The 15,834-nt window shown below is 30.8% G+C and overlaps 1 protein-coding gene across 1 annotated transcript; it reads left to right on the forward strand.

Annotated features, from left to right (window-relative positions):
- Positions 1 to 1,756: 1,756 nt before the first annotated feature.
- Positions 1,757 to 3,661, forward strand: LOC112772100 (NADH dehydrogenase [ubiquinone] iron-sulfur protein 4, mitochondrial). The gene is made up of 5 exons (XM_025816977.2): positions 1,757 to 2,128; positions 2,226 to 2,314; positions 2,718 to 2,847; positions 3,049 to 3,078; positions 3,301 to 3,661. Exons 1-5 carry the CDS (start codon positions 1,952 to 1,954, stop codon positions 3,367 to 3,369), a joined length of 495 nt encoding a protein of 164 aa, XP_025672762.1. The 5' UTR covers positions 1,757 to 1,951; the 3' UTR covers positions 3,370 to 3,661.
- Positions 3,662 to 15,834: the final 12,173 nt, after the last annotated feature.

The raw sequence follows: 15,834 nt of genomic DNA on the forward strand, positions 1-15,834 counted from the left end.
TTTATTAACTGTTAAATCTTTTAGAAATCAAAATATATATAATAGTTTAGCTGTATGAGAGAATACATTGTATTTTGTTGTAGATTTTTAATTTGGAAATACCATTAAACTCAGTGTTAGCAAATATGTGAATGATTTGGATCAAACTCAGTGTTAGCAACGTGTTCCTAATTTATTCGCTAATCATTGTAGTACTACTATGCGATGGTGTGTGCACGGTAAATTAAGAATTATCCTATATTAATAAGGTACTAAGGAAGATCACAAATAATATAAACTACTATTCTTAACCATAAAAATTTAAAATATTGATAATTTACATAAATAAAACTCAATTTATATTGTCAAAGATGAATAAATTTATAATTTTAATTATGAAAATTCAAAATTCAAATAAATATACTCATAATGAAATTAATACTTAGATATTTGTGTATAAACTTAGTTTGTTTTTATCTGTAAATAAATTTATTAATATTTTAAATTTTTGTTGATAGAAATGAGAATTTTCTTGAAAGTTAAAAGAAAAATGAAAAAAAAAATCTGATTTAAACGAGCACTTGGAATTAGGACTGGCAATTCATACCCTATCCGCGGGTATCCAATCCGGTCCAATCTATTCAGGTAAGGTAGGCTATCCGACCCGCTGCGGGTAGGGTAGGGTACGGTTATGCCTGCAGGTAGAATAGGGTACGGGTTTAGGGTGTACCCTACCCTACCCTACTCGCACCTCATATATAATACATATTTTATAAAAATTAAATAAGTAAAGGAAGTAAGAGTTGAACTCACAACCTCGTTTATGTAATAACTTACAATAAGTGAACAACCACTAAAACTAGTTAGTTAATTTAGTAATTTAGAGCATTAATTTTTTATTTTTTATGTTATTAATATGTATAAAATTCGACATGATTGAATTTTATATTTACTTTGAAAAAATTTGATATTTCTGCGGGTAGGGTAGGATTTAGAATTTTAGAGTGCGGGTAAAGTTAGAATTGAGAGATTCTCAACCTGCAAATAGAGTAGGTAGAGTTTTTTTCAATTCGTAGGTAGGGTTATGATAGAATAGGGTTTAGACCCTACCCTATCCATTGCCAGCATTACTTGCAATTTTTTGTTTAAGTTAGTCAAGCTTGTTTAAGGATGCATTTAGTAGTGTGTTGATTAAGTTTTTCAACATGAGAATTTTTAATTTAAAAATAAAAGTAAAATTATCATTGAAACTTCTACCACTAAAATTTTCATAAATACTTTAAAAATATTAGTTAACAAAAATTTATAAATTAAGGGTAAGATAATATTTTTGTGTTTACTTATAAATTCTAAATTTTCATATAAACTAAAAGAAAAGAATATGATCATTATCAATTAAAGTGAGAATCATGCCCCTGCGCCCCGCCCCCGGGGGGGTGTTCAAGAATCGTACAAAATCTTGTTCTTTTTTAATATACAGAACACCAAAAAAATATATAAGAATGAAGTGTACCAATTTTTTTGGTTTTCATAGTATTCCTCGTTTTAACAGGCCAATAACAAATTAGTTGCGGATCAGAGTTTCACTTAAAAATTTATCGGCTAGTTAATGAATTGTTAGAATTTGTTATTAACCAATGAGTGGGTAGGGTGGCTATATATACAAAATGAGATTCAAATTTTTTACGCTTATTTCAGCAGAGTAATAACCTAACTACTAGAAAATTACAAACATAATACATATATAATAACCCAAAATTATAGCCCAGTTCAAATTATAAACGGCCATGGCCCAAATTCTAGCCCAGCTCACAACGTGAATACCTACAGTTATATGACATATGGGCCAGTAGGTGATGAATTGAGAACCCTCTGGAAGTTGTCGAGTTGGTTCCTTTAGCATCAACACAGTTTAAAGCGGTTACAAAAACGATTACGGAGAGAAAAGCCGTTGGATTGATGGTTGGGTGAAATGGCAGGGAATATGCTACCGGGAATACGAAGGGTGGTTGGAAGAAGTGGTTGTGACGGTTACAGAGGGTGGAGTAGATGGTTGAGCTCTAACATAGAGTCAGACGCATTGGTGGAAGTGAAGCCAGGGGAGGTTGGAATGATATCCGGTATTCCAGAACAACATCTAAGGAGAAGGGTATGCTAATAATGCTGTTATTGCCCTTTACTTCTTTTTTACTTTTCATTTGTTGTTATCAAGTATGATTCAACTTCCGGGATTTTTGTCCTTACAGGTCGTCATTTATTCCCCTGCAAGGACCGCATCCCAGCAAGGCTCAGGCAAAGTTGGAAAATGGAAAATGGATTTCTTATCTACGCAAAAGTATGTTTTCTTTAGGGTGAAAACTCACATACAGTTGTCTTTATATAAAGTTGATAAAGTTGATAGTGGTTAGATAATAATTTAGTTAAATTTGTCAAATCATCAACAATTTTTTAGTATCCATGAAGATAACTGCATGTGAGAATTTACCAATTGTTGAAGTTTGGAACTCACCATAACATATCCGCACTAGAACAATCAACTCTGTTTCTCTGGAGATTTGAAACTATTTGACTTGCTCATTGTTGTATCCACTCTTTGATTATTTCATCTAGTTACAGTGTTGAAAGACCTGCCTAGCTGAAGTAGAAACGTTGAAAGTTGTCACTATCTGTGTATGTTTTTATATATATGAAGTGAGGTTGTTTATGAGAAACCATTTTGATGTAAAAAAAAATATTAGGTGGGAAAATCCGTTGATGGGTTGGACTTCAACCGGTGATCCCTACTCCTATGTCGGTGAGGCAGCTCTCAGCTTTGATAGCGAAGCTGCTGCCAGGGCTTTTGCTGAAAAACACGGTTGGGACTATACGGTATCACCATAGAACTTTTTTTGCTTCTCTCTTGGTTTGTTAACTCAGTCATTTTTATTTTAATTTCATTGAAGATGATAGATAGGAGGAGAGGCCAGAGCCAATATATATATGTATTAATTTTACAAGTTACTTTAGACATTTTCAGGCTTATTAAGTTAATCTAAAAAATAAATTCAATTTATTTTTCTTTCTTTTCAGGTTAAAAAACGTCACACTCCCCTTTTAAAGGTAACTATGCTCTTTCATATAGTAATTTGAGTTGAAATTATTTCCGTGTTCAAATGAGCCAGTGAAGGATCCACATGCAAGAGGTTGGCCGGGCATATGTCCCCACAAAATTTTGTTTTAAAATGGATTAGGAGTACCAGATATATGTATTGTTTGCCTCTATGATTTATTAAATTTAACCCCATAATCTAAACTTTCTTGTTCCGGTTTTATTGCTTGCAGCCTAAATCTTACGCAGATAACTTCAAATGGAAGGGACCAAACAAAACTGACGATGGGCATGCTTATTAGCCTCTTTCACACGATTACACGAGTATCTGTTATGTTATTGTTACATAGTAAATAGGTTGGGTAATTAGTGATGTCCAATAATATAGCACACGGCAATGTAAACAAAAACATTAAACTCAGTTTATACAGATACATATACCGTACGAGGAGCTCTAGTTAATACTAAATTTCATTTGAAGGGTTACAAGTTGGGAGAGTCAGACTTGTGTGGCAGCTCCAACTGAAAAGATATTCCCCTCATGCAGCATTAAAAATTTAAGCTTTCTAAAAGTCGTTGTTTCGAAAGGTCTAATCCCAGGGTTTTCTAACTGTTGTTTTAGTCTATATTTTAAGCTTTTTAATGCAACGCTAGAAAATTCATACTCTTGGCTGAGACTAAGATTGAATTAAGTTTTTGTATTGTGTTTAGTATAAAATGTATTGAATTGCGTTATATCTAAGGTCATGTTTGATTTAAAATAAATATAAAGATTAAATGGTAGATCTGAAATTTGAAAAGTTAAATAAAAACATTTTTAAAAAGGAATGTACGTTATTAAAATTTTAGTTTCTAGTCTTAGAATTTTCAATCTGTTCTTTTTGCATTTTCTGAGGTACTGGATTTAAAATTTTAGTTTCAATCTCTAATCACCAAATATAATACTGAGTTCAGTTCCAGTATTAATTTCAATCTCAAAAAACAAACACTATCTTAGATACATAAGCAACTGTAGTGCTCGTGTTTATATTAGCCAACACTTCTTTTGAATATTGTCTGAACAATTTTATAAGCACTACACAGAGAAACTGCTCCAGAAACTTGGTAGGTCTAGATTGCATATAAAAACAATTCTCTTGGCATTTTTAATCTGTTGCTAAATAATTTTGTAAAGATTACACATAAGACCATTCCCATAGAAGCAACTTTCCTTCATTACCAGAAAAACACTCCTAACATTCTTTACTCCAACTTGCGATCTTTCTTCCATTTCCCTTCTTTAATTTGTCATTCTGAGGTCAGCACCGTTTTGCTGTCGCCGCCACACCACCACCCCGAACAGGCGAACCGTTCCCACTGCCAGCTATGGCTCTGTTTTGCTATCTTGGTTCTATTTTATGATTTTATCATTAAGACACTTCACATCGCCACTGCTACATCACCATTGCTGCCAACAAGGAGCCCACAGCTCCTTTCACCCTCTGTCACTAGGGGTGCACATGGGCCGGGTGAAGCCAGGTTTGATTTGATCCAGACCCGGCCCAAAATATACACCGGGTCTATTTATTAGACCCGAACCCGGTCCTAGACCCGATGAAACCAATACACTTTCGGGCCACAATTATACCGGGTGAAAATCGGGTGAAAACCGGGCCGTTAACATTACATTACGTTGATACCTTCTTGTAAGCTAGCATTTAAAAATATCCAAATTTCCAAAACTCCAACCATTAGTTAACATGGTAAAATTCACTTAGAAAAATATAACAAGAACCAATCATTCTTCAAAATTAAAGCATAACCACAATCAATACTAATATTGTCTAATAATACCAAATATTTAAATCAATACAAATAACACAATCTTATGTATTAGTCTAAAGTCTTATGCATTCTAAACATAAAACATTAACTTATAGTCTTATAATGACTAATAACACAAAATATTAAGGTTTACAATACTTAAATTCCATATAAGAATAGTCATGATCCATCACTAATAATACAAAATATTAATTGGGTATTATAACCGGGCCACCGGACCGACTTCGGGTGACCCGAGATATGGCCCGGACCCAACCCGAAATAATGACCGGGTCTATTTTTGAGACTCGTACCCGACCCTAAACCCGATGAAATCACACCAAATTAGTCCCTAAAGTGTTCGGGACCAGGCCGGGCCTTCGGACCGGGCCGGGTCTGTGCACCCGTATTTGTCACTGCCTAAAATCCCGAAATACCAGGAAAGACGATTTTAGTTAAATTTAGAATTCATTTCTTTAAATTAAGAATAAGTATATTCTACTAGCATAGTAGCATTTCCCAAAGATAAATAAGTTCAATTTGATATAAGTTGGATGCTTAATTTTAGTTGTGTTCTTAGCCACATGATTTTAATAAGGTGTTTGCTTCAGTACTATGATAAATTCATACGTATCGATACGTTTAAAATATGGACAAATAATAATAAGTTATGTAGAATTTATTTTTCACATCAGCATCTAATTTTTTAAAAAAAATATATATTATATTACAACTTTTACTAAAACTCCCTTTTAATTAAATAAAAAGAAAAAATATTTTTTTTATTTAATTTTACAAAAGTCTTAAACAACCTTACTTTATTCGATTAGACAAAAATACCCTTTTAAATCAATCAAAATTTAAAATTTAACTAATCCTATTTTCAAATAATTAAACAACAAAACAAAAATATATTTGAGAAACAAAAAAAATAAAAAATTATTCTTTCAATCTGGATTCCAGAAACAATCTTCATCTTCTCAAGTTTTCTCGTGTTCTTCTTTCCTCTTCGTATCTCTCTCTTTGTGAAGCTCGGTCTCTCTCATCTCTCTCACCGTAGCGTCGCACTGAAGCTCTCTTCCTCTCTCGTCTCCGGTCTCACAATCAAGGTCGCCGTCGCTCTTCGTGTCATCGGTCGTTACCGTCTCGCACCAAGTCGCGCTCGCGGACCATCCCTGCGCTTCATTACCATCGTCAACCTCTCCCTTCCAGTAACTCCCTCTCTGTAATTTCTGTTGTTTTAATTATTAAAGCATTGTTGTGATTTTTGTAATTAATATAACTTGGTTTGATTTCTGTGATTTTATATTAGTTGTTAATTTCTGTATAATCACCTCCATGCTTATCCCAGAAGGAAGCTCGTGGAAGATACGAGACTGTCCCTGCTTCAGCTCAAAAGGGACCTTCATCTTGTTCTTGTTGTTGAGAACAGCAACCACAAGCTTCCAAGAAGAAATTGTGGCAGCATTTAAGTTGGAAGAAGCAAAATGGTGATTGTGAAACCTAGAAATAGAAACACCCAACATTGACATTGTTGCCATGCTTCTCTACTGTTTGACTTTTTATCTTTTTTCAACCTTTGCATCTCTTAGCTCTTTCAATCTTATCAATATTTTGTTTCCTTGTTGAAAACAACATTTTCCTCCATGGTGGACGGAAAGAACAAAGAGATGTCCACTTTCGAGCTATCTGGTGGGACAAGGATTCACTATATTTTTCAATCCATCTTTGTGAATAGTTTCGAGGTATAATCTGGTATTTACATATGGCATAAAGCTCTAATAGAAAATGAGATATAGGTATAAAGTGACACAAAGACGAGGACATTGATATTTCTAAGTTTTATGGCACCACATGACAAATGAGTATGAAATTAACTTAAAAATAGAATTCTAAAGTTAGTTAGTTATTATAAAAATATTTGTATTTATGTAGATACTATTTTCAATCTATCTATCTTCTCTTGTTTCATCATCTCTTCTTTTGATGATGCAGCAAGCTGTGGCAATGCAAAAGATGCAATTCCAGCAAGCTCTGCTTATGCAACAAACTATGATTACACAGCAGGCTGCCAATAAAGTCGCCACCATAAAATCTGCAACAGAGTTAGCTGCAGTCCGAGCTGCTGAAATAAGTAAGAAGTTGAAAGCTGATGGACCTAAAATTGAAGAGAAAGAAACAAAACAAAAATCCAGGTCTGTTTACTTTGTCAAATTTTTTTAATGTAATTGTTCTACCGGTGCTTATTGACTATTCATTTTCAATGTTTTTATTGTTACAACTAATTCATTTTAGGGTGCCTTACATAAGTATCAAGAACCCATTAGAGTAATGCTTGAAATAGATTTATAATAAGTTTGGTAAAGGTGCCTGAGGTTTCTATCATTTTAATGTTTTAGGGAAAAAAAATCATAATCTTGTCCGCATTTTAAAGTTTTCATTCGGTGGTATATGTTTTACTATATTTAAGAGTTTTGGGTTTATTAGTGTGAGTGCAATGCATCCTTTGCTTTTTTATCTTTATATATATATATATATATATATATATATATATATATATATATATATATATATATATATATATATATATGCGGTTTGGATCGATTTTGAGTAAAAAATTCATCCGATCCGAACACTAGTTTTACTTGCAGTGCGGTTTGGATTGGATGCTTTTTTTTTTAAAAAATCGATCCGATCCAATCCGATTTCAAGCGGTTTGGATTGGATTGGATTTGCGGTTTTGTAAATTAAAAAAATTAAATACATATAACAAGTCTCAACATCAAATTTTAAATAATCAACAATGACATAACAAATCTCAACAATATCTTAAAAAACCAACGATAACATAACAATGGAAATTAAATTCTAGGTTAGTTAAAATAAATAAATAAATAACATTTTGAACATAAAATATTTATTAAATAATAATAATAATACATGAATAATATAAAAATGTATAACAAATTGAACATGTTATAAGTATAATTGTAAATATAATAATAAGTAATAATATTATAACACATTGTGCGGTTTGGATTGGATTGGATCGGTTATGAAAAGTAGATCCGAAATCTGATCCGATCCAGCGGTTTGCAAAAAATAGAATCCAGTCAAATCCGAATTAGTGCGATTTTAGTCGGTTTTCGATTTAGATTGGATTGGATGAGCGGTTTAATTTGGATTGGTTTGAATTTGAACACTCCTATAATATCTATATATATATATATATATATATATATATATATATATATATATATATATATATATATATATATAATATATATATAGACACACACACACACACAATTGCCTTTGTATTATAGAAGCTTGCAGTTTTATGTGGCATAGTTGTGAGGTTGAGTAGCATATCTCTTTATTGTGGATATGCACTCTAATCTTTCAACAAGCAAAGTTTAGATTGTAGTGACAAAATCTTGTTTGTATATTATTTCATTTTGTCCTTCATTTTCATATGCTAACAAAGGTCTTTAATCCATTAATTCTGTTAGAAACATGAGACTAAACTGGAGCAAGGATTTGTGTATTATTGAATGTAATCAAGTTGTGTAGAATAATATAATATAAAAGGGTATTTATAGGTACTAACATAATTGTAATAATAAAGACGTAATCTCCTACAATAAATATTCAGATATACTAAATAATACTAATTGATCCTAATTATATTCTAACATTCCCCCTCAAACTCAAGTGACACTTGAGTTTGAAACATATTTAAAACAACGAAATAAATAGAAAAAACTGCATAAATTGATAAAACGGGTGCAGACGGAACTGCCGGAAGGAAGCGCATATGAAACTGCCGCTATCTAAAGGAAGTGCAGACGAAACTGCCGGAAAAAATGCAGACGAAATTGCCACAAGAAAAATACAGACGAAATGCAGACGGAACTGCCACGAGAAAACGTAGACGAAACTGCCACGAGAGAACACAAACGGAACTACCACGAGAGAACGCAGACGAAATTACCGAAAGAGAGCGAAAACTATATGATTTCTTTATGAGAATAGGTAAACAGCGGATGACAATGATGTTTGATCATTCAACTCAAAATAGGCTAGTCGGTGAGGTGAAAAAGCATCAAAGGAGTGACAAAAGAGAAAGAAGAATGCATCAAAGGAGTGACAAAAGAGAAAGAAGAATGGCATATGCTCTGATACTATGTTAGAAACAAGAGACTAAACTGGAAAAAGGATTTGTGTATTATTGAATGTAATCAAGTTGTCTGTTCAAGTTGTGTAGAATGATACAATATAAAAGGGTATTTATAGGTACTAACAGAATCGTAATAATAAAGACGTAATCTCCTACAATAAATATTTAGATATACTAAATAATACTAATTGATCCTAATTATATTCTAACAAATTCAAGCTTGTAGCTATCTGGTGGGGCAAGGATTCACTATATTTTTCAATCCATCTTTGTGAATAGTTTAGAGGTATAATCTGGTATTTACATATGGTACAAAGCTCTAATAAGAAATGAGATATAGGTATAAAGTGACACAAAGACGAGGACATGGATATTTCTAAGTTTTATGGCACCACATGACAAATGAGTATGAAATTAACTTAAAATAGAATTCTGAAGTTAGTTAGTTATTATAAAAATATTTGTATTTATGTAAATGCTATTTTCAATCTATCTATCTTCTCTTGCTTCATCATCTTTTCCTTTGATGATGCAGCAAGCTGTGGCAATGCAACAGATGCAATTCCAGCAAGCTTTGCTTATGCAACAAACTATGATTGCACAGCAGGCTGCCAATAAAGTTGCCACCATAAAATCTGTAACAGAATTAGCGGCAGCCCGAGCTGCTAAAATAAGTAAGAAATTGAAAGCTGATGGACTTGAAATTGAAGAGAAAGAAACAAAACAAAAATCAGGTCTGTTTACTTTGTCAAATTTTTTTAGTGTAATTGTTCTATCGGTGCTTCTTGACTATTCATTTTCAATATTTTTATTGTTACAACTAATTCATTTTAGGGTGTCCTACATAAATATCATGAACCCATTAGAGTAATACTAGAAATAGATTTATAAGTTTGGTAAAGGTGCCTGAGGTTTCTGTCATTTTAATGTTTTAGGAAAAAAAAATCATAATCTTGTCCCCATTTTAAAAGTTTCCATTTGGTGGTATATATTTTACTATATTTAAGAGTTTTGAGTTTAGTGCGAGTGCAATACATCTTTTGCTTTTTTATCTTTATATATATATATATATATATATACACACAATTGCCTTTTTTTATGGAAGCTTGTAGTTTTATATGTCATAGCTGTGAGGTTGACTAGCATATCTCTTTATTGTGAATATGCATTCTTATTTTTCAACAAGCAAAGTTTAGATTGTGGTGACAAAATTTTATTTGTATATTATTTCTTTTTGTCTTTCATTTTCATGTGCTAACAAAGGTCTTTAATCCATTAATTCAAGCTTGTAGCTGATGTATGTTTCTGAGATAAACAAAATAGACCTTTTTTATTCCATATAATCTTTCAATAACACATGATTTCATAATTTAAAACCTTATTCACCAACAAGAAGCTAATAATTACCTTGGGTATGATTTTGAAGTTAAACAACTTGAATCCTAAATAATATAATATTTACTAGAATACATTATAAAGTATAATTAATTTGCCTCTTCGCGCATTGCGCGGGTTTCACTCTAGTTGATATTGAAGGAAAATGTTGGAATGGAAATTATAGTAGTTTCACTGTTGATGTTACTTCTAAATTTTAACTTTGGTTATTTAATTTATCTCTGATTTTTGTTGAAAACAGTTCCTGTTTTTCATAATCATTGATATTTTCTTACTAAACAAAATGAGTCAATTATTTATTAATTCTTAATAAAGTAGTTTGGATGTAAAGTGAAGCCTTCATTTATTTAGACATGTGTGACTACAGATTTTAAATTGATGAGATTCATAAATTTTATCTTTATTGGAATGAGTTTTATCCTTTGCTAGTAAGTTTTAATATTATTCTAAATATGAGGACTTGCCTAGCTTACAACATAGAAGTGGTTCTAGGAATAGAAATGCTAGAGTGAAAATTAAGTTTTATCTAAATTCAAATATAATTGAACTAAAGACAAAAGCATGAATTTTCAAAAAAAGTCTATAGAAAATATAGTGCATAATTTTTTTTGAAGTAAAAGAGATGAAACTAACACATCCTAATATAAACCAAACATGACTACATGACAATTACGAATTTTAAATTTTTGTTTGAATCATTTTGTTTATACTTATTGTAATTTCTGGTAGCAGAGTCAATGACATTATGCATCATCAAGTTGTGGGGCCTTAGAATCAAATCAAACGCAAGTCGCATCCTTGTACCATCATTAACCTAAAAAATATAAATATATTAGTTACCAACAAAACCATATACATTAGTAAATGATGTACTATTTTTTTTAAGAAAAAAAAATTACATTTATTGTATAACTATATGTCTTCCTGTAGTTTGTCATCTAGGTTGCCACTCATACCCCACAATCATTATTGTGTTAAATAAGACGCGGTTAGCTTATGCAGATAAACATTTCAAAGAGAAAAACACAAATACAGATATTCCTTACGAGCCAGGAGCTTGTTCTCCTATTTCTAGCATATCCACAAATATAAAATCAAGTATCCTTGACCTAAATGGAGTGTTATATTTATAGAATGAGTCATACTTGAGCATATCTTCCAGATATTTTGCCTATTCATATAGGAAAAAAAATAAATAAAGGATGATATTTGAAATTTTTAAAAAAATGTCATAAAAGTGAAAATGGAAAATTTTAATTTATCAACTTTATAATACTCGATCTCTTTCCCTCTTTATTTAAAACAATCGGTAGAAAATCTAGCAAAATTGTTGGATGATTGCATAAATAAAAAACAACCAAATACCAATGCGTGCTGTTCTCATTAACAGGAAAAAAAATCTAGTACCAACTTTCACGTATTAGAATATTACTAAATACAAAAATTTTTAAAATAAAAAGTCTAGATTAGTTCATAAAAATAAAGACCATTAAACAATGAAAAAAATACAATAAATCATAAACCTTTTTTAGACTTTTATCAACTTTTTTCATGAATTCTTTTTGATAATATTTCAACAAAACTTCAATTTTGGTATCACATTCTATTATGAATTGCTGAAATTAATAGTTAGGGGCTAAGTCAGTAACACTAATTATACAATAAGATAAAATAAATAAAAATGATAACAAGCCTGAAAAAGACATAGCGTACCGAAAATAAAACTGGCAAATACCAGTGTGTTTGACATCATAATCCTTTCTCCTGCATGATTAGCATAGTAGCCACCAAATCCAACACCTATGTGGTAATTAATAAATTTATTAAGAATTGAAAGTATTCTAGAGTTAGTAACTTAATTATGCACTTACATCCCGATGTACCCATTCTTTGGGAATTAATGATTTGAAGTTGTCACGAGTTTCGCTAAATTTGTTTGTTGTCGTCAATACCTCATCACTACAAACATGAAACACATTAATATTGTACACTTTTTTAAAGATTTAACAGATAGATAATGAGATATGTAACCTTCTTTTATTTGGTGCAAACACGTAGTTGCCATTTCAATATCTAAGTCATCCAAATCCATGTATGCAGGAGGCTCAAATAAAATCGGGATCCACTGCAAAATAAAAAAAAAATTTGATGAGATTACTAAGTTTTGTAACCTTAGATGATCGACGCAAATTCTTGTGATATGCAAACTTACAAATGGCCATTCAATTCTCCGTTTATTGTACTCAGCCTTTTGTTGTTTAGGGTATGTATGCTGATAGAATATTCACTTGGTGTGCTCTTTTTTAAGAGTGCCTTTTGCTCCTCGGTTAGAGATTTGTGTGAGGTCCTCAGTGTAATTTTTTTATTTTTTGAAAATTCGTCTTTAATGGAGACATTATTCACACCAACCATATTTTCAGATAAATGTGAATTCTAGACAATTCTTCTCTTTGCCGTAGATATCTTCTTATCGCATACACTTGTATGCTTTAATGCTTTCTTATTTGTACCAGAGTCAGACTAATGATGTTGTGGAGAGTTTAGCAGTTTAAGAATTTCATCTGTATTTCTTGGATTAGTAGATTAAAAAGGATATAAGAGAGTATGAGGCTGAAAATTTATGACAGTTAGACATACGATAAAATGATGGTGGAAATAAGTTGTGTAGCGATGGATGCATGGTTGTCGGAGATTGGTTAGAATATACTGCAGCAGTATAAAAGCCGTGATACATAGAATAGAAATATTGGAGTATGTGAGGTATATGGTTGAAGTACAGATGATGTAAGAGTTGGTTATCAATAACATTAATGTTAACCTTTCTTGTGTTTTTTTTTCTCGCTACCTTGAGATGGCCTAGATAATTCTCGCTCATCACCCATATCAAGCACCCAAACATATATGTCACACAATTAGAATAATATTGTGAATATAATTTGCTAATAACATGTTAGAAAATGTCTTTATATATAGTTCAAATTTTTGTTTACTCCATTCTTTATTTTTGAGAAATAATCTTTTAAAAAGAGTTTATTATTTTATATTTATATCATATCATATAATTAAAAAGTATGTGCATCTTTTTTGAGTGTAATTTGAAAAAAATTACTATTTATAGTAGATATTATTTTTATTTAAAAATGATTGAAAGTAGATATTATTTTTACAACTGATTACTAATCTTCGTGACAAAAAATATATAATTTTTAATAATAAATATATTATTTTTTTAAAATTATATATTATTTAAAATTCAGTATTTTTATTTAGACATTATTCATAGTATATTTTTGTATTCAAATCTACGTGATAATAGAAGCATAATTTTTAGTAATAAATATATATTTTTTTAAAAAATATATAATTGAAAATTTATTATTTCTATTTAAAAATTATTTATAGTAGATATTAACATAAAAATCTATTATTACTTTAGGTGATATTATCATTCAAACTTGTAATTTTTATATATAATATTGATTTTGGATGAATATATGATTTATTTAAAAATAAAATCTGTGATTCATGTTGATTATATCACGAATAAGATTGTCAATAATTAGATTGAATTTATATTTATTATAAATTTACCTTAAATTAATATATAATAGCAATTCTCTTCTATTATTGTTATGTATTTTTCTCAAACACATAAAATTATAAACTAATACAATGGTAAAAACACGTAAAAATAATCAGACTCCTTCTTGTGAGGTAAATTCTATTCCTAACATGAGAAATCATCAAGAACCAACAGAAATTTTGAACAAGTACATACTAATTATTATTTTTACCGTTCTTATTTTATGAATTTGTTCTCACTGTTGTATTATTTTTTATTAACGCAACTTTATATTCACTTCTTTGATTAAAAAAATATTTTGTAATGTTAATTAATTTAGTTATATAAATTTATCTAAATCCTAAACCCTAAACCCTAAACTATAAACCCACAAAATTGAAACTTTTTTATATTATTTGATTTGAAAATATGTGTGAGTGGTTTTATTCTATCATGTAAAATAAAAATATATAAAAAAAAGAGAATGCCTAAGGTGGCTAGGTAAGGATGATGAGCATATATGATATGATTGGGCATCCTGGCAAAAAGAAAGAGGTAAAAGGGTTTAGGGTTTGGTCATTCACTCCTCTCTCACTCTCGGCTGTGACTCACTCACTCTCACTCCATTGTTGTTCTGCCTTCTATGCCCCTGTCGTCTGTTCTTGGCAACCGTTTTCTCTGCCGGTCGCCTACGTTTCCTTCGTCTGATCGACTTCACCCACAGCTGCACGTAGTTCTATTCTCTGCGTTGCTTCTCTTTATTCTCGCAGATCTGCTCTCTCTTGTGCCTTGATGCCTTGCCGTTGTTCATCATGCTGCCACCATGCATCGTGTTCCCAGCAGTCTGCTTTTTTGCGCACACAGTCGCACACGTCCCTGGGCTTGTTCCAAGGCGGGTGACAATGACACATCTCTCATACCTCGACTTTGGTTACAGTGAATTTGAATTTGTAATTTGATGAATGATTTTTTATGTTCTAGATTTGGTTGTTTATTGTGAATTTTAATTTGTCGTTTGATTAAAATCTTATTTTTATCTTTATTTTTACATCTTTGTTATTTTTTTTTTTGTTTTCACCGTTACAGTGAACATCTCACATTGAAGGACAAAGTGACTTTAGATTCATTAGTTAATTCGTTTGAACAATTGACTCAACTAGTCCAATCTCTTATTCAGCGATTGAAAAATAATGTCAGCTCCCCCTCTAAGGTGTTTAAGATCTTTGGTTCTAATTCTAAGACTTTTAATCAACAAAGTAGTGCATCAAATAATCGATTGTTGCTATGCTCTATTGAGATGGCAAAGACGAATCTGTCCATTGCTAAAAAAAGGAGAACAGACTCACTTGCTCCAATTAATGTTCTTGGATTAGAACTACTTATTGCGAGTACTAAGTAATAAGTGGTTTATTATTATTATTATTATTATTATTATTATTATTATTATTATTATAATTTTTTTTTTTATATATTTAGTGGGTGCAAGTGTGTTTTAGACCAATAGCTTCAATGGGTTTGGACGATACTGAACTTGCAATTGCAGCATACTTGTATAGTAATCTCTTGATGGATAAGTAAGTAAACTCAATAAGAATATTATTTTTTAACGGTGTTGTGAATTTGTTTAGCTATTTTTATTTATGTTAATTTATCTTTGGCAGCTATGAGAAAGATGTAAAACCCAGAATTTTTGAAAAATCTTATTATGGGTGGATTTCAAATTTATTTATTATTAGATTTTATTTTTTAGAAATTATTTCATTGAGAATAATTAAATCAAATTTTGATAATTAAAATGAAGATTTTACTTAATTTGATAATTTTTGA

Source organism: Arachis hypogaea, chromosome 18 (assembly GCF_003086295.3).
Source record: "Arachis hypogaea cultivar Tifrunner chromosome 18, arahy.Tifrunner.gnm2.J5K5, whole genome shotgun sequence".
NCBI lineage: Eukaryota > Viridiplantae > Streptophyta > Magnoliopsida > Fabales > Fabaceae > Arachis > Arachis hypogaea.